This window comes from Macrobrachium nipponense, chromosome 27 (genome assembly GCF_015104395.2).
Source record: "Macrobrachium nipponense isolate FS-2020 chromosome 27, ASM1510439v2, whole genome shotgun sequence".
Lineage (NCBI taxonomy): Eukaryota > Metazoa > Arthropoda > Malacostraca > Decapoda > Palaemonidae > Macrobrachium > Macrobrachium nipponense.
In genome coordinates, this window is record NC_087216.1 from 33405022 (window position 1) to 33423520 (window position 18499).

At 42.4% G+C, this 18499-nt stretch overlaps 1 protein-coding gene across 1 annotated transcript in view; it reads left to right on the forward strand.

Annotated features, from left to right (window-relative positions):
• Positions 1 to 2467, forward strand: part of LOC135200667 (uncharacterized) — a 199829-nt gene extending 197362 nt beyond the window's left edge. Inside the window, exon 10 of the mRNA XM_064229275.1 lies at positions 253 to 2467. Coding sequence (XP_064085345.1) covers positions 253 to 399 — 147 coding nt within the window. The 3' untranslated portion in view covers positions 400 to 2467. The remainder of the gene's footprint in view (positions 1 to 252) is intronic.
• The last annotated feature ends 16032 nt before the right edge of the window (positions 2468 to 18499 follow it).

Below are 18499 nucleotides of genomic sequence, written 5' to 3' on the forward strand. Positions count from 1 at the left end.
ATTACATAAGCTTACTATGATCTGGAGTTTGATGTATCTATCCTACGCAGAAGAATAGCATCAGTTTAGCAATAGAAAAGCCGCAGCAAAAAACTTAAGTGTCTCTAAATTTCAGTCTAGATTTTTATAAAGATTACTAGATTTTTTTTATAAAAAGTACTTGTTGAGTGAGAGAAAAAAAACAAAGTCTTTGATATCTTTCATATGAATTTATACTGGGATTGTAATGAAATTTGCACTCTTCAATAATAGGAAAATTTGCGGCGTACTCGCAGCAAACTTCGACAGCAACTTGAACAGATCTGCATGAGGCAAGAAGAGCAACAGCAGAGGCAGAACCATCAGGAGGATGTCACTGGTGATGGTATAAGTCACAATCATCCTCTTTCACCACCATGAGTCTGATCAGGAGTCTGACATACTCTTGCCCCATCCCCATTGGCATTCTCAGGCTATGAACGTTTGAGTGTTCCTCGTGCTTTGCAAGGAGATTGCTGTAGATATCAGAAATTCAAACACAGTAATTTTGGACACCATCAATGTATAGACTTGAAGGACTTGATGCCAAGCGTGATAAAGCCTAATTTCAATAGAAAACCATCTGATTGATAAATTTCATGATATTTTTTGTCAGATTTTTTAGCATACATTTTGTGAAAAAATGAGCAAGTTCGATTTTTGGTAGTGACTGAGGTATTACTGGCTAAATACAAAAAAACCATTCCAAGTAAACTGCATTTGAAACCTGGAGTGAATTTTTTGGCAGTAGTAAAGGTCCCTTTTGTTGAACAATATCCTACTTCAGTTATATGTTGAGACAATGCAGGCTTTTTAGCAGCTAGAGTGAGATGATCTACTTTGGGATTCAGGTTTATGTACAAAATTGTTCAGTGAATAATAATGTCTGTACAGAATTTTCAAAGTTTTACTGATGTCATGGTACTAATTTGGGAAATTACTTGCAAAATTTAATTTGGATCCTTTATTTTGGAGTATAATTTATAATCTTCATATAATTTTATTTAAAAAAAACGTCTTAATTTTCACTGGAGTTATCCAATTTATTTGGTTTTAAAATGATTGTCGTCCAAATGTAATGAACTTTAACGGACATCCTTCCAAAATCAGATGTTTCTGTTGGATGTTATTATACAGCAACAGTTGGACAGACTTGTCTTTACTGAAAGTATCTTTGAGTATTCATTATTGTATAATTATGAGACATTTTCATATTCACTTTATCCGTGGTGTACTTGTCCGCAAATAATTTTACATTTAGATTTTGTTGAATTATGAAAGATATCTTTCCAGTTTCTGTAGATTGTACCATACCACTTTGCATTTATCAATTTTATAAACTTTTGTAGACTTCAGTATTCATTCTTATGTTGGATGTGATTGCATAATTTCAAATACTTTACATCTGAGTACTGTATTTATATTTACTGTTGATGTAACTTATTTTTAAATATTTACTTTTGCCAACTTTTTAAGTAGACTGAATATCATGTATTATGGGTCAACATTATTTTTATCACTTTCACTCTTTGAAGTTATAGAGTGATATAATTCTTTTAAAATTTACCAACTGGGTTAGTCTTTTGAATATATTATTGTTGGTCTAAATCATCAGAGAACTAAAATACTGATGTCCTATTTAAAAGTATTGTAGTCATATGTATTCAATGGTCAGCGGAGTATTGAAACAAATGAATCTCTTGGGTTTATTTGACACTGTCTTTGTTTCTATAACAAGATTTTTCCACCAAGAGAATTTCTTGTATTGGGTATTGTATAATTAAAGACTTAGCTAGGCAGCAGTTAATGATTGTTCTGTGATATAATTTGACATATAAAAAGACATTTCTTTTTTATGACTGATAAAATAGCAGTCATTTATCTTTGTAAGTCAGAGAAATATTAAGAAGCTAGTCATATTCAAGTGTATTTCTGTGCATTGGTGCATTTTTTACAGTTCTGAATTACTATATGGTGGAAAAAAAGTTCTAGAGGGTCAGTACTGTCAGTCAGAATGAGGTATTTTCAGATTCAGTCTGTTATGATAAATTTTGTTATCCTATTTGTGATTATACTGAAACTTTATGGTAAGTTGCTTATAAACTATTATGGTAAGTTGCTTATGGGTTATCGTTTTATACAGACATTTTCATAATTTTATAACAGATTTAGCTCTCAACAGTTGTCTTTTTTCATCATGAAAGTGCCTCCTGCAGTGATTAATGTGCATGTGTATGAATGTGCCTTGAATGAGTTTATGTCATATGGCAGTAGGTATTTTAGACATTTTATAACAAAGTTTGATTATTCTGAAGTTTCTTGACAAAGATCAATGACTGATCAATGATTGGTTTAATAATGTAAATGGCAGCTTTATAATTGTATGTAATATATGTAAATATTGATTATGAATTTTATATGTTTAATGAAGAAAACTTAGTAATATTGAGATGTATTGTGGTTATCCTAAGGTGATCAGAAATACTTTGGGCACTGGCAGATTACTTTTAAGTGTTATTTTGCCGAGCAACTGTTTTATCTGTCTTAGGCTATGGAAGCCAGATATACATATGGTTCATTATCAAATAGTATTTGTGCTGAAGTTGTTCACAGCAAACCCATCTGTGATATTGAGCATAAATAATGATTACAATATCCCTAAATAAATCTATTCTGAAGTCTGAAAGGTAAATAGCTATGAGTGAATGTGTGCCAACTTCAAATTGTTGTAGTTTTGTGGAACACTTTCAATGTGCAAACCACTGCCAATGAGGCCGAGTTGTAGGTTTGATAATGTATTCGTCTCGTTGAAAAACTGTTTAGCTTGAGGCACTTAGTAATACCCCTTCACCTGACCCACCTTGCCAAATACTTTTCTTATATGCTATACACACATTCCAACACTTCACACATTAGAAACTAATCCCTCAGTGTCACTTATAACCAGTGCACATTCTCCGACTTACATCCAGTTTTCTCACAGGTACAACTGGACTCTTCCATTTGCTCTCATTCTGATCTATCACACCAGCCCACTCTAATTCCTCACGCTGATTTTCTATTTCATGACAAGGGAAATGACTAGGCCTTTGATGAAAAGGGCATTGAATCAAAATAATTATGAACCCCGGGCAATTTAGCCGCAAAAAATCATTTCCACATGCCTTGTCATCCACAAAATCATTCACTTGTTTCTCTCATTCACTCATATGTTTACCCACATTCATTTTCTCAAACAGCTCTTCATATGTCCATTAATTTTCTTTCTTTTTCCCTACCATTACACTACACCCCTTCATAAACCTCTCATCATTCATTCCTACAACCCTGTGCATATGTCCCAACCAGTTGCCACTAGTACTTATACTCCATCATTTCTTCACGTCCATACATGCCTGACAATATGTTTTAGGAAATTCCATATTTAATATCCCATGACATAACATGCACAGCACAACTTATGGTATAATCAGCCTTCACTCCATCAGCCACAAAAGTAATTATCTTATCTTCTTGGTACATCCACGTTCTCATGTGCATTTACTTATACACCACTCATCATTTCAGCTTCATTCTACCATCTCCATTCCAATACCATTTTTCACAAGTGCTTCCTTTCCTTTCCTTTTTCATTTTGAACATCTCCTCTGGATATATAACCATTTTATTTTCATTGTTACTCCAGGTTGCATAGAAATCTCCTACATTCGTACTTGCACCATCAATATCACACACTTCTCTTGTCTTTGTGATGATGTCAGTAACCTAGATGATGTGATGCCAGTTTTAGCAGCCATCAATCAATCAATCAATATGCTCTGTGTGAACACAGTACCCATAACTCACTGTAACCACTCAAGTATACTTTATTTGGTTACGTGGTTCATTCACACCAGGTGACACATCATGCACATTTTTATGCATAACATTTACACTACAACTCTTATTTAGGGAATGTAATTCTACTCATCGGCATTGCATCTTAACACTTGTTCATGTTCAACAGATTTATACTCTTATATGGAAATCCTTCTCTCACATTCTTATATTTAACCTGTCAATCACTGAGGCTGATTAACCTTCTTCTTATTCCATTTCCCTGATTCTGCTCTCCATTCACCCCTTTCACAGCTGGGTTCTTAATTGATTTCCTTCACACTCTTGCTGTCTTTCTTACTACTCCACATGTTGCTCACTTAGCCCTAGGCCTATAACATATCCAGACAAAATGACCAGTCCAACTCGCGGTTCCCACATACACCCACAGTTCTTTGCAATTCACACACACACACACACACACACTCTCTCTTACCATGTGCCCTAACCTTTCACATTTAAAACAATTATTTCTGTACAATCTTTCACATTGACCTATTTGACCACATTCAGAGTGCAAACTCTTAATGCCCATCACTATTAATGTATCAGATGGCCTTCCCTTCCACACATAACATTTTACTTTTGGCACTCTTCTTTCAGTGTCACCACTCAAATTCCTTTTTTTATTTCTGTTCCACCTTACATTCGTCCATAACTTACAATTCCACTCTTATCCTACGTTGTACTATGCCTCCTCTAAACAAATATCTTATTTTCCAAATACTGGGAATGACAACAGGATGGTAAACTAAACAATAAAATCCACAAGAAATTGCTTTCTTTAAATAAAATTTAATACTGAACATCAATGTGGAAGTTGATGCAGAGAAAATCCAATTCCTACTAGTATATCAAATGGCACTGCTCCACCTGCTAACTCTTAATGCATGAAAACAAATAGTGGATCTTTAAAAATATTTTTATTCAATTACCTTTTTGCTAAAAATAAAGGCAAAAAAAGCAGGCTCAACATACAAAGGTCCAATTCAATTGTTATCTTAAGGACAAGCAAATACTAATGGCAATTACCCTGCTATAATAAAAGACTAGGAAATCATAAGAACCAGGAATTCAAAACAAATACAAAATGACTATGAACATGGCTGTCATTAGTTACATTGCAAAACATCTTCCTGACTTATAATCCTAAATTCAGGGTTCTTTAATCCGGTAAAAAAAAATCTACTTATTCGTACCACATGCTGCCCAAAAGCAAGAGACCATTCTGAGAAAAGGTTGACTTATCTACTATATTCAGTCACTTTAGGAGCCTATAGCACTAGATTCTGGGTATTTATACAATTCACTGGAATTGTCAATACTATAGAATATATTTAGAATATTATATTTTAATTGTCAAGATTCTTTATACAATCTGGAGACTCCAACTGGATCTTAGATGGTGATCTCCGCTTATATATTCTACAGGCAGTGCCCAGCTTATCATTGGGGGTTCCATTCTCGGTAGGGTGCCATCAAGTGAAAACCGCCATTAACTGAAACTTGGTGATTTATGGCGCTGATAACAGGTTACCGCCTCTGTTAGGTATGTTATGGCGCCATAACTATTATCAGTGCCTTATGGCACCAATAACTGAAACTTAGTGTTTTATAGCAACAATAACTGGAACTTAGTGCATTATGGTGCCATAAATCACCAATTTTATGGTGCTAGAGTGGTCATCATCAGGATGTTGCAAAGCACATTCTGAGTATGCACTGTGGGTAGGTCAGTATTTATAGGAAGGGTGGGGCATGGTCAAATCTGGGGCTGATTTCTGATTGGCTGCCTGGGGGAATTTCTGCTCAGGCAAAGCCTTCTCATCAGAGACAGGTAGGGGTTGTCCTTCGGAGCGAGCCCTGTAGGAGGTCTGGGATTGATTGTGTCAATAACTCTTCTGCTGCTGAATTTTGGTTGGTCCACCTTGTAGGACAATTGAGGAGGATTTCCTGGTGGCCGGGGGAAGGAGGTGGGATGCTTGCGTGGTGTTGAGCAAGGGCTTCTTCTTACCAATATGTAGGGCTTCCAGGAGGTGCAGGTGGCAGTGATCAATAACTTCAAAATCATGTATAATGTCTTTTCAAGAGATGATCTTGTTATGAGCATTCCTGGTATGGTTGAATATTGCCCCTTCCTGGACATGGCAGAAAATTCTCTTCGAAAAGCATATTGTGGCCATACCGACGTTGGTGACAAGGCATCATCAAACGAGGCATGAATACTTGTATTATACCATGTTGGTCTTCTTCACGGGGGCCCTGCTGTGTGCGGGCTGAATTTTTCTTGATCACCAGGCTACTTGTTTTTATACTCTTGTAGTAAATAATCAGGTGGATCATTTTGTCAAGATCAGTAGGGCAGACATATTCTTCAATCATTTTTTTAAGGGTTTGTTCGTCTTCCTTATACTTACTATGGAAGTGCCCTTTATAGAAAAGTCAGACTTGCTCAGGGAGGCTGGGGCACAGTTCCTGCTGGTACCAACTGTAAGGGAGAAGGGAATATGTAGGGAGAGAGAAAGCTAGAAATCCGAGGTTCGACAGGAAGAAGGGATCACAATAAATGGCAAACATAGAAGAAAACAATGAATGGGATAAAAAGCCAACATATAAAAATTAATTATATATAATTATCAATTACATACATACTATACTCAACTTAGGCATTAAATGGTGAATAAGAGACAAGAAGTACATTCGTTGCTGGTGTTCCAAGCAGGGGTCTTCAAATGATTTGAAAATCGAACCACTCTTGCAGTAGGACATGAGAATGGTGAATGGCATCTAATCTTGAAGGTCAAGCCGAAGATCAAGAACACTGAACATTTATCAGGAGAGGAATAGCCTATCCAGGAGGAGAATGTACGACGTAGCTGGGCTTCAATGTACGTTATGCTATTTCATATATCCTTTTGAGCACTGTCCAAATATCAGTCTAGGCACTGTCCATTATTTTCAGCATGACTTGGGCGTGAATTATTTACATGAGAAACAAAACCTCGCTTGACTAGGGTCCCACACCTGTCAATACGGCTGAAAAGACACGAAAAAGAAGCAATTACCCAACTGTGGCACTTAAACTATAATTAATGTTAAAACAAATTTTTTCACTGCACTGATGGTTGATTTTACAATTCTTACGTTTGTTGTATTGCTCAAAAGCAGACTGGTTGAAGTAGAAAAACCACCACACGAAGTAGACTTTTTGAATAAAGAAAACCCAAGGAATCAAGAAATAACAAAATTCCAATGATTCTAAAATGCCCTGCCCTCTAGCAACTAGAGTTATATACTAAATTTTATTTTAGAAGAAAATTTCTAAATTTCCTTTACACCAACTTTTGATTTTCCTTCACATTGATGCCTCTATATTGCAATTGGAATGACCATTATGGGAATGTTAAGACTCATCAACAAGGAAACCCCTTGCGCCCTATCATCAGTCAAATTCCTGCCCCAACCTACTAGCTAGCCAAGAAGCTGAATGCAGTTTTGATTCTGTATGTCCGGGCAGGATTCAGCCTTAAGTCATTGGAGTTCTTAGAGGCCCTTAGGACCACCCCCGCCAAAGGTGTCATCGCTTCGATATCATTAACGACCCTGTGGATAAGACAATACTGATGATCTTGAACAGAGTGTACAGGAACCCCTCCACGCCCATCTGAACATCCCTGAGCATGCCCTTCGTGCCCTGTTGGAAATTTGCACAAAGAAGGACCCCTTCTCCAACCATCATGGACATATATTCACCCAAATTGATGGCGTGGTAATGGGCTCTTCCCTCAGAGTCCTGTTTGCCAACTTCTACATGGGAACTGTTGAGCATAGAGTCTTTGAAAGCAACGCCCAGCCTTGAATGGAAATTAGGTATGATTATGATACCTTCATCATGGCTGATTCACAAGAAGAAATTAAGGAACTGAGGCGCACCTTCCACCAGCATAGCAGCCTTAGTTTCACAATAGAACGCAGCCAAGACTGTGGCCTTCCCTTTTTCCATGTCCTGGTCAAGGGAAAGTAAGCTCAGTTCACCACCAAAGTCTTCACAAAACAGATGAACCTGGGCATATGTCTTAACGGAGTGTGAGTGCCCCGAGAGGTACAAGCACTCCACCATCACCACTTAAGTTAGGAGAGCCCTTTCACACTGCTCCTCCTGGAACGACACCCACGATGAACTCAAGCACGCTGCCCAGGCCTTCATCAGGAATGCTCATCCCAGTTGCAAAATAGAGGCATCAATCCAAAGGACACTTCCACAGGAAGTGCTATAAGGAATATGAACAAGCCCTTAAGAAAACCATTGAAGAAAACGTCAGCTCTACCAATCCTGACAAAAATATCCACCTAATTATTTACTACAAAAGGAAAACATGCAGCCTGGTGATGAAGAATAATCCAGCCCCTGCACTGCAGGACCCACTGGAGAAGACCAATGTGGTATACCTGTATTCACACCCAGTTCGATAGTGCCTCAGCACCTACAATGGTATGACCATAATGTATTTTTCTAAAAGGATTTCCTACCATGCCAAGGAAAGAGCAATATTCAACCATACCACGACTGCTCATAACAAGAGGATCTACCGAAAGGACATCATCCAAGATTTTGAAGTTGCTGATTAAGCTCCTGACCACTGCTGGCGGCACCTCCTGGAAGCACTACATATTGGTAAGGAGAAGCCCTCAACACCACACAAGAAACCCTCCTCCTTCCCACAGCCGCCAGGAGATCCACCCCAATCATCCTACAAGAGGTGTAGACCAGTCAAAATTCAGCAGAAGAAAGATATAAATGTGGTCCTAATGAGATCACATCTATCTTTCAGTCTGACATACCGGCAGTCCACAGTTATAGGCGGGGTGCTGATTAAGCAAAAAACACCATTAACCAAAACTCATGGATTTATCGATATCCAGTTAATGGTGCGTCTGTTTGGTGTGTTATGGCATCATAACTATTATCAGCACTGATAATTGGAACTCGGAGCATTATGGCGCCATAGAAACCCAATTTTAAGGTGCTAGACAAGCCCCATAAAACCAGATCGCCATTAACCGTATCTGCCGATAACCGGGGACTGCTTGTATTCTTTGGAATGCAAGGAAAGGACTAAGCTAGTACCATGGGCTCTCAAGGAAAGCATACAGGTGACGTCAATGCCAGCTGCAACCTCTTCTCGACCTCGCCAAACTAGGAGAAAAACGTGTCCTTAGACATTTCTCCCTTGGCGAGTCAGTGCTGGAGAAAGGTTGTCTCAAGTTTTCCAAAGGTACGGCAACAGGACAAAGTAATGATTGATCTCGATTATGAAGACCAAGGTGCAGGGGATCATGAAGGACTCCAACCCGTCAACAGATGCTGAATGATTCAAAGTTCATTAAGATATCCGTGACGGAGTCGAGACATTGATACCGTTTGAAGGGTGATATTGAAGAAGATCCATGCAAACTGTCTATCCTCTTTGCCAATGCCAGAGAGAGACGAGATGCAGTCTTGAAAAACAAAATTAATGATTCTTGCAAGGGTGTGCACCCTAAACGAGTCAAGTGCTGTCTAGAGACACAAGATCCCTGTGATGGCAAGACAGAAAGAAGTTAGTTTCTCATCAGTAGTTGATTCTCAACTGAGGAGAAACTATATTTATGTGAATGACTAGGGCGAACATGGACCTACATCTTTCATAATTGAATCGGAGAGAATTGACACAATTCTGGCCAAAGAAAATGTCCTTTCAATGACACCAACCAGCAAAAACGGCTCCAATTCCTGGAATTCTACAGACGACTGAAAGACTTATCCAGCTATTTCCATTGCTGCTCGGTGAGACAGCCTACGCTTGCAAGGAAAGCTGGATAGTCCTTCAGCCGTGAAGAGACAGGGATATTACTGCCTGAGGAACCACTCTTGTGGTTGGTTCAGGGAGGAACCCCTCTTGTTTCCTAGGAAGCAGAGTTAGCAGGACAGGCGACAGGCAAAGTTTTCCGTCATTTATTTTCAATTCATGAATGGTGAACACTGTTCATTAAACACCTTAAAAATTAGAAAAATGTTGAAAAGAAAAAAATATCAAGTTTTCTAAAAGTCCTTCTCAGTCATCGCAGAGGCCCATGGGTCCAGTGTGATGGAGCAGAAGACCTATAGACTTCTGTTGTACTGGGGTAAACAGAAAGATGATAATGAGTCTACTGAGACGCATCTCTATATGAAGATTCTCACAAAGGCATGTGCAGAGCGTGAGACATGAAACATGAATGATAGTCAAATGCCACCCAGTGACCTTAGATCTCTATGATGGCCAGACAGAGGATCATCATTAGTAGTTACCCTTAGCTGGGGAGATACAATACTAAGATGAACAATCTCTCATTAGTAGTTACCCTCGGCTGAGGAGAAACAATACTAAGATGAACAATCTCTAAGTGAGAAAGCAGTACCCTGTCCCTTACTCGACTCTGGAAGCTGAGTTGCTTGTTAGCGAATTTCAACATGAATTGTGTCTAGCTGACAAAGTTATCGAGTACACAATAGTTACCCTTGAGCACCTGCATGTTAACCACAACAGGAGCGAAATGAAGTCCTCGTTTGGTGATAATGCCAGTACCGTGGTGGTGTTGCTCAACACCACCACTGGGTGCCTCAAAACCAAATCCGGCAACTCTCGGGAGGCCCAAAACGCTGCCATTAGTTTCAGGATGTTGATGAGGAGGTACCTATCGTCTCAGTCACACACCTGAAGACATTGGTCATACAGGTATGCGCTTATTACTCGGTCGATGCATCTGATAACAGACGCAAGTCTTGAGGAGAATATACAAGTATATTCAAGACTCCTGTTGATTGAACACCAGTCTAATTCCTTCCTCCTCATTTGAGAGAGGAAAAAGAATTAAGAACTGGAAGCATACCTCCTTCATTCTATAATGGAGAAAGTGAAGGGGAAGGTGTCCCAGGGGGAGGCTTCTATGGCGACATCAGGATACCAAAGACGACTAGCTCTTAACCAAATTGGCTGTTCCCGAAATGAGAACACAGGAGAGGCAGAAGTTTTATAGAAGATGGCCGAGACCTGGAAGGAAGCAGGTACCTCTTTTGAAAGATTGTTACTACCGGGTCTTGGATATGTTGTATCAAGTTCAGAGAGACAACAGACAACTCTTCTTTCAAGTACCAGTAGTAGGAGAATGTTTGTATGAGCGTTCTTCTATGTTCTACCTTCTTCCCAATACGAAATTAGGTTGAAAGAGAAATATGTATGTGCACTACTCTCGCAGAAGAGAAAGAAGGCTGGCTATTGCAGCCTGAGACTTATTCCTTGCCTGGAGGACAAAGTTGACGCCTTAGCACGTTCCTTGACTGCAGCAGTCTCCATTACTCCCCAAGAGAGAGAGGCAGAACCAAATAAAGGTTTGTTCTTAGGGTTCAAGACGACCTTGGGACTTATAAACTTATAATTAGGACAACGTCCCTTTTCTTAGCACGAGAATTGCCCACAGGTTGCTGACTGGTGCTGGGTAAGGATGAAATCTCATAAGGGACTGCCTGGAGGGAAACCATAGAGTGTCCTCCAGGCTTGTTGTCTCTTGTTGCAAGAGGGAATACCCTTCGTGGCAACGAGAAACGGCATAAGAACCGAGATTGATAAAGAAGAATCGCTCCTCTCACAGCAGCAGAGGGGAAAATGCTTGAGTAGGTGTCTCAAAACTCAGAATGAACTCGTCTGAAGAAAAGGAATTCAACTAGCCAAGAACGCCCTCCCAAGCAAGGAATGTGGTGCCCCTATGAAAACCTTTGTCTCTCCTGGAAGAGCAGTGGCCTCAATCAGAGATGATTATTCACAGGGGAAGCCCCAGTCCTATTCCCAAGATCGATGTGCTGATGAATCGACACAAAGATTTCTGTTGAATGAAAATCGAGGGTATTTGTATATCAAAGAAAGCCCTTGATTTTTCCTGAGGGGCAAAACTCCCGATTTCTTCTTGAAGGGAGATTCGACAGGACCCCATGAAACTTTTCCTCAACTACTCACATGTATGGCGAGACAATCCGAGGATCAATCTTGAGATACTAACCTTTGTAGCCAAATTCCGAAAAGAGACAAACTCATCAAAATTCTCTTTGTCCACCTTGCACCTCATGGAGCAATCAAGGAGGTCAAACAAACAGGTAAGGAGAACTCGCATTCCTACCTGTCCTGTTAGAGGAACCAGCAGGAGGGACAGATCGTGGGTGATTATCACTCGTGATGACCGCTGCATGGGAAGGAGGGTGCTCATGCCATTGCAAAGCACCAACCTGAGTAGAGCCAAAGATCTCCCATACAGGGCTGAGCACTCGATTGGGCTGAACGGAGTGAGCTGAGCAGTTCACGTAATGCGACTATGAGTGGTACTCGTCTATTAAGAACTGTCGGGTTCCTCAAATATGCACGAATCTCCTTCCAGGCCAAAGCCCCTAATGGAGAAATTTCAATAGAGATCTTTTCTGCTATCCTTCGTGCAAGGTCCAAGACATAATTTTTTAAAGTGAATTGTATTTTTCCTAACTTTACAAACCTGAGCCTTTACATTAGGAATTGCTTTACAGCAAAGCTGGAACATGGCCATTAAAACTTTTGAACAAGGTGGTATGCAATAACTACTGTCCAGTAGCTGCCTGGACGTAAACATTCCACTTTGCCTTTCAGCCCAGGTTTCAGATTGAGGGGTGACATGAGGTGGGCATTAGTGTATAGTTAGGGAAAATATAATTTACTTTAAAAAATTAGTTGTTTATACACGATATACAAACACTGTCCTTTACATAAGCCGCTACTCTTGGTCGAAAGAGCGAGGAGACAAGTGCCCTGCCTCTGACGAATTTATTGGAATATAAGAACTGCAAGATCAAGAGTCAGACTTCTGGACCTTTTCGAAATCAGTGCAGAATCGTAATTCATAAGAAAATGGCTGGGAAGATTGAATATTAAGAGTTGCAGGCATTAATGCAAAGATCCCAGGTTTGCCTTATTGCCAGTCTCCTTCCTCCCCTTGAAGGAGTGGGATTACTTCCATGATTCTAAAGAGAAAAATAGAAAGGAAGCTCAATGTACATGTATAGACTTACCGCATCAGACGCCAGTCCAGCAAGTGTAGGTTTGAGCCCTATTCTCAACCCAAAGGAAGAGAAGTCGAAGGAGGAGGAGGAGAGGCCAGTCACTCTTGAATCCTTCTAACCTCTAGAACTGCACACCTTAGGCGAGATGCAACCTGTCCTCTTAAAGGAGGCAGGTAAGAAAACACAACTTGTTGAGTAACCAACACTGGTCCAAGGAAAAAAGGTTCCAAGGACTTGTGGGCATAGACCCAAAGGAAGAAAGGCATGAATGTGGTCCTGATGAGATCACATCTATCTTCCAGTCCGGCATATTCTTCAAAGTACAAGGAAAGGACTAAACCACTAGGTACTGTGTGCTCTTAGGGAAGTGCACAGGTGACTCACCACCAGCTGCAGAGAACCTCCTACCGATCTCGCAAGACCAGGAGAAAGACGTGTCCTTAGAGACTTCTCCCTTGGTGAGTCAGTACTGGAGAAAGGTTATCGACATCAATGTCAAGGGTGTCGAGTCTTTTGCAAGTACAGCAACACGTCAGTTGAACAAAGTAATGATTGAGCTGGACCATCAAACACAAAGTCCAAGGCGCAGGGGATCTTGAAGGATTCAAGCCTGTCAACAGATGATGAATGATTCGGAGTTTATTACAACATACGAGACGGAGTCGAGACATGATAACCGCCTTTTGAAGGGTTGTTTTGAAGATGATCCATTAAAACTGTCTACTATTCTCTTCGCCAATGCCAGAGAGAGACGAGACGTGGTCTTGAAAAACAAAACTCAGCCTGATGATTCTCGCAAGGGTGTGCGCACCCTAAACAAGAGTCAAATGCTGTCTAGAGACATGAAGTCCATGTGATGGCAAGACAGAAGTTTCTCATCAGTAGTTGAATCTCAACTGAGGATTTATGTGAAAGACTAGGGCGAATGTGAACCTACGTCTCACAAAATCGAGTCTTCTCCAGGAACTACTGGCCCTGAGGAAGCAGCAACCTTGGGTATTGTGAGGGACCACAGGTCCCAGGAGACTGCTTGAAAAGCTACCATAGCAGTAGCTTCCAAGCTCTCTGCCTCTTGTGGTTAAGGGTTGTCCAAGTAGAAGCGCCTGTCGAGGTAGAGGAGGGGGATGCAGCTTGTCTGGTCTGTTGGCCCTAAGTGAATTCTCCTCGTCCTGAAACAAGATTGTTCACCTGGTCCAACACTCCTTTGGACAAGGAAGACCACGGTAAGGTAAACCTGTAGAGGCCCTAGGTTCCCTCTTTGGACCCCAGAACAACTCTAGTCACAAAGGGCGGTCTGAAGAAATCACCCATGTCCCTTCCCCTAGGTCATTGTGCTGATAAATCAGTGCCATGACCTCGGCAAATGTCCTCTGGATCTCGGGAGTGACCACATCCTGAGGGGAAGGACCGTCAAGTCCTTCTAGGATGTGTTCCTCCCTCGACCCTTTTCCTTCAGAAGGAAGAACCTCAGCAGACCCCCAAAGACCTTCCTGCATTACTCAAGCATATGACCTCTCGAGTCCCAAGACCATGCCGGGAACGTAAACTCTCGTCTCCTCACCCCTCCCGGTGTATCCTGAGAAAGTTGAAGGGACAAGTGAGGAATATCAGATGCTCCCACTTGCCCTGCTAGCAGAACTGAGTGAGTGGGCCACGAACGATGACTAACCAGCAGTGGTAATCAATTCTCAGGTCGAGAAGAGTACGGTGCTGTTGCATGGCAGAAGAAACACTAGCTGCCACCAGGAAACGTCATTCATGCAAACGTGACCGTGGACCAGGTGGAGAGTAGTGTTCACCTGTCTGATGAGCGAGTACTGTCCTCAAAGAGATAAAAACCTCTCGAGAGGACTGAATGGGGAACCTCCAACCGGTCTCACTGCATGCACGATCTCACGAGACCATCAAATCAACCCCAGGGAAAGAGGTATCACTGCATGAGCGATCACCAGTAGGGCAAGTCACCTGAGCAACGCACCCCTTCCACGCCGTGCCTGAGTCATGATGGTGACCAGACTCGGCATCACCGACTCTAGCTGCACGTTCGTCGATAGACTTACGTACATTTGGAGAACTTGTGAACAAAAACCCAAGATGGTACTAGTCTTAGAGGCAGAACCCAAGGAATAGGTGTAGGAGTACGGGCTGAAGCCTGAACTCCTATTGCCCTTGACTCACACACCCCTGGGGGTGACAAGACAGTTCCTATTCCTGAAGGAATAGGAGGACAGACCCTTAGAAGTCCCAGATCGAGATTTCTTGGTGGGGGGGGGGGGGGGGTTGAGAACCTTCTTCCTCGGCAGGGGAGCTTTGGAAGATGAAGGGGAGGAGGCAGCAGATGAGGAAGACGGCAACACTTTACTCTTTATTTTTCTTCTTGGACTTCTTCTTTGCCAGTTTCCTCAGAATGGTGGTCAGATCCCCTCATCCAAGGTGCCACTGAAGCAGCTGCCAAAGCAGCAGGCTCCAAGGCAGCAGGAACAGATGTCAATACTGCAACAGCACTCGCACAATCAGGGAATGGTACACCAGTAGGCACAGGCTGGAACACTACAGGAGGAAGGTCCAATGGGCATGGTACCCTGGGAGGTTGCTCAACATAGTCGCAGAGGGAGACAAGACAGCGTAACCTGGAGGAGGCAGGAATGGATCTGCTTTTGGCGTATGTGGCCCAGAAGCATCAACACCAAAGGTGTTACAGTGGTAACATGTTGAGTGTACATCAAATTGTGGTAGGTCCACAGACCCAGACCCAGATACAGACGCCATCGTTGTCGTCTCCACTGCAGATCCATGTGTCACGGGGCAGACGTAAAATGTGCCATTAGCCCGTGGAGCAAAGGAATACCAGGCAGTCCCAGCTTCAGCCATGCCTGGTGCAAGTCTCCAACTGCAGAAGCCGCCATACCTGAAGGAGCAAAAGTCAGGTTAGAAGATGTCTCTATACGCCTCGAGGGGGACCTCAGAGGAGGGGGAAAGATCACCTTTGGAGGAGGGGGAAGGATCCCCCTCGGAGCAAGCAGCGGCTCCTGAGTACAACTCTGAGTTGGCAGCCCTCCCCCCTATTCTACACTCAATGAATCAAACGAAGAAGCAGGGGGAGAAATTCCCCCCGAAGGGGAAATGGCAAGTCGAGGAAGCTTACCAGGAAGGAGAAAGGACAACAAAGGATTGACCACCAACGGAGTCGTCAGGTGCACATAACCCTCAGACGAAGCCTTGGAAGCCTTCCCCCGGGATCACTTCCTCCCCTCATACCTTCCCCACTGCTCTGACGACCAGGAGATACAAACATTGCAGGGGTTTGATCTATCACACTCACGCCCTCTGCACTTCACACAGAGCATGAGGATTTATTTCCACTCGGGAGCGAAAGCTGCCACATTTTCTAACCCCTACTCCAGGAGAAATGCGCTGAGAGAATGGGGGCTGTTTAGACTTATGCAAGTCCTGGGTTTGTATGTTACTTTCAATAAATCAAACAAAAATGCAAACACACAACATATTCACAAAACAAGGAAAGATCGTAAAAAGTAGTAGAAAATCTCCAAACGACAACAATAGGGCAGAGAGCGAAAGCACATCTGCTCACAACGGTGGCTGAAAGCAAAGTGGAATGTTTACTTCCAGTCAGGCAGGTCTCCCAACTACCGGACAAGCGGTTACTGCCTAACTTCCTTGTTAAATCTTCAACGGCTGAATTCCAGCCTACGCTGAAAGTAATTCTTAATGTAAAGGAACAAGGGTTTGTATAATGTAGGAACATTGAATCGCCCATGCTTTTGCACCCCTGATCTTCCACTCCCCCCAAAAACTGGTGCAGCCTGACGTCTACGGGCATGCAAAGGACAGGAACATTACTTGTTTGTAGGCTTAGCTGTGGCTCTTGACATGGACTTAGAAGGTGAGTGAAGGTTGGCACGAGGTCTAGTGAACGGGCAAGGCTTTCCCCATGAAAAGGCTGCTTCTGAAGTGGCAAAATAGATTTGGCGGGGGTTCAAACTGCAATCAAGGACTGGGGGTGCTTAGTGGATTGCACAAGCAAATCCGTAGTAGATGTTTTTCCGAGCAATGAGAGGATATCTTGCACTGCAATAGGTGCAACTTATCAAGTGGAGAGAACATTAGAGCAGACTTCTGGGTCGTCGTCACCCCTTTTGTGGTAAAGGAGCGCCAAAGCTCCGGCTTCTTTAACACTCCCAAGGCAAACAAGAATGCTATTTTATCTGCACCATCTCTAATAGCCTTATCAGAGCAGAGAACTCCCAAACTGTCCTCCCGAAGATCCTCAGAAAGCAAAGGGCAGTCCTCCAACTTCCTTGCCAACATTCCAATCGACCAGTCCATAAAACTGAAGTTTTCCAAGACTTTAAAGAGGTTGCAAACCAGATGGTTGATTTCCAACAAAGAAAAGATTGCAGCCAAAAACGCCACTCTCTTATTTGAGTCCACAAGGCCAGAGAAGTTCCCCTGGGAGGAGACAGAATCTCCCAAGGAAGGAGCTTCCCCGGTTACATAAAAGGTAACGCTTCTTTATGAGCAATGAAGGAAGGAAGGCGAAAGATGCTTTATCTTGTTCCCTCTTAGCAAACAGCCACTCATCCACCTAGCAAAGAGCCTTCCTAGCTGCAGGGGAGAGGGCTAACTTAGGAAGGAGATCTTCTGACAGTTTCATTTTCTTCATGAGGATGCTCAAAGGAGGCGAACTAGGAGTGGCAGGTGCGAAATGGTCCTGAAAATAATCCTAAAAAAACCTCATTAAAGAAGCGTGTGCTGATGGAGGTTGAGCCGAGCCCTGTTCCATAAACTGCTTTTGCTCGTTCTTGTTTTTCATTATCTGAAGACACAGGTGACAGTGCCGGTTGTTCCTTCTTTGATGACACCATCTTACCCTTAAAAGACAGCAATTCTTCAAAGTGATGTCAAAAAGGTGCCAAAGCGGGCTCTGCAGGCTGGGATTGATCCGTGCAAACAGTTGACAAAGACTTAGTCGTGACATTGAAGCAGGCCCCAAACTCGCAGTTGAAGTCTGTCGAGTCAACTGAAAACAAACCAACCGTTCAGTTTGCACCAACACCTATCTCTCCTTAGTTGAGTTCGCTGAGTAGAGAGTCGAAGCGTGATAATCGTAAGTCGAAACAGTACGACTACAAGATGGGCAAGGACGGGAAACTGTATCCCTAGATCTGTTGGCAGGGATAGGGAACTCATCTACTGTTGATGACCTCTTAAGAGGGTGAGAGGTCAAAAGCCAACGATGCAAACCCGAAGAGGAACCACTGGAGTCCAATGACAACTGCGCACTAACAAAGACGCCTTTCCAGTGGTGCTCATTCGAAACCTGATAACACTTAAGGATTGACGGAGGAAGCGACTCCCCGTGGGCAAGCCCTGCCAGTCTCCCCTAGACCTTCGGTATGTCTTCTCATCGAGGTGGGGGAGCAGGACAGTGATCTTTGTCTAGGAGAACTGGGGGGACGGACAGCTAACCCCTCAGATATCACT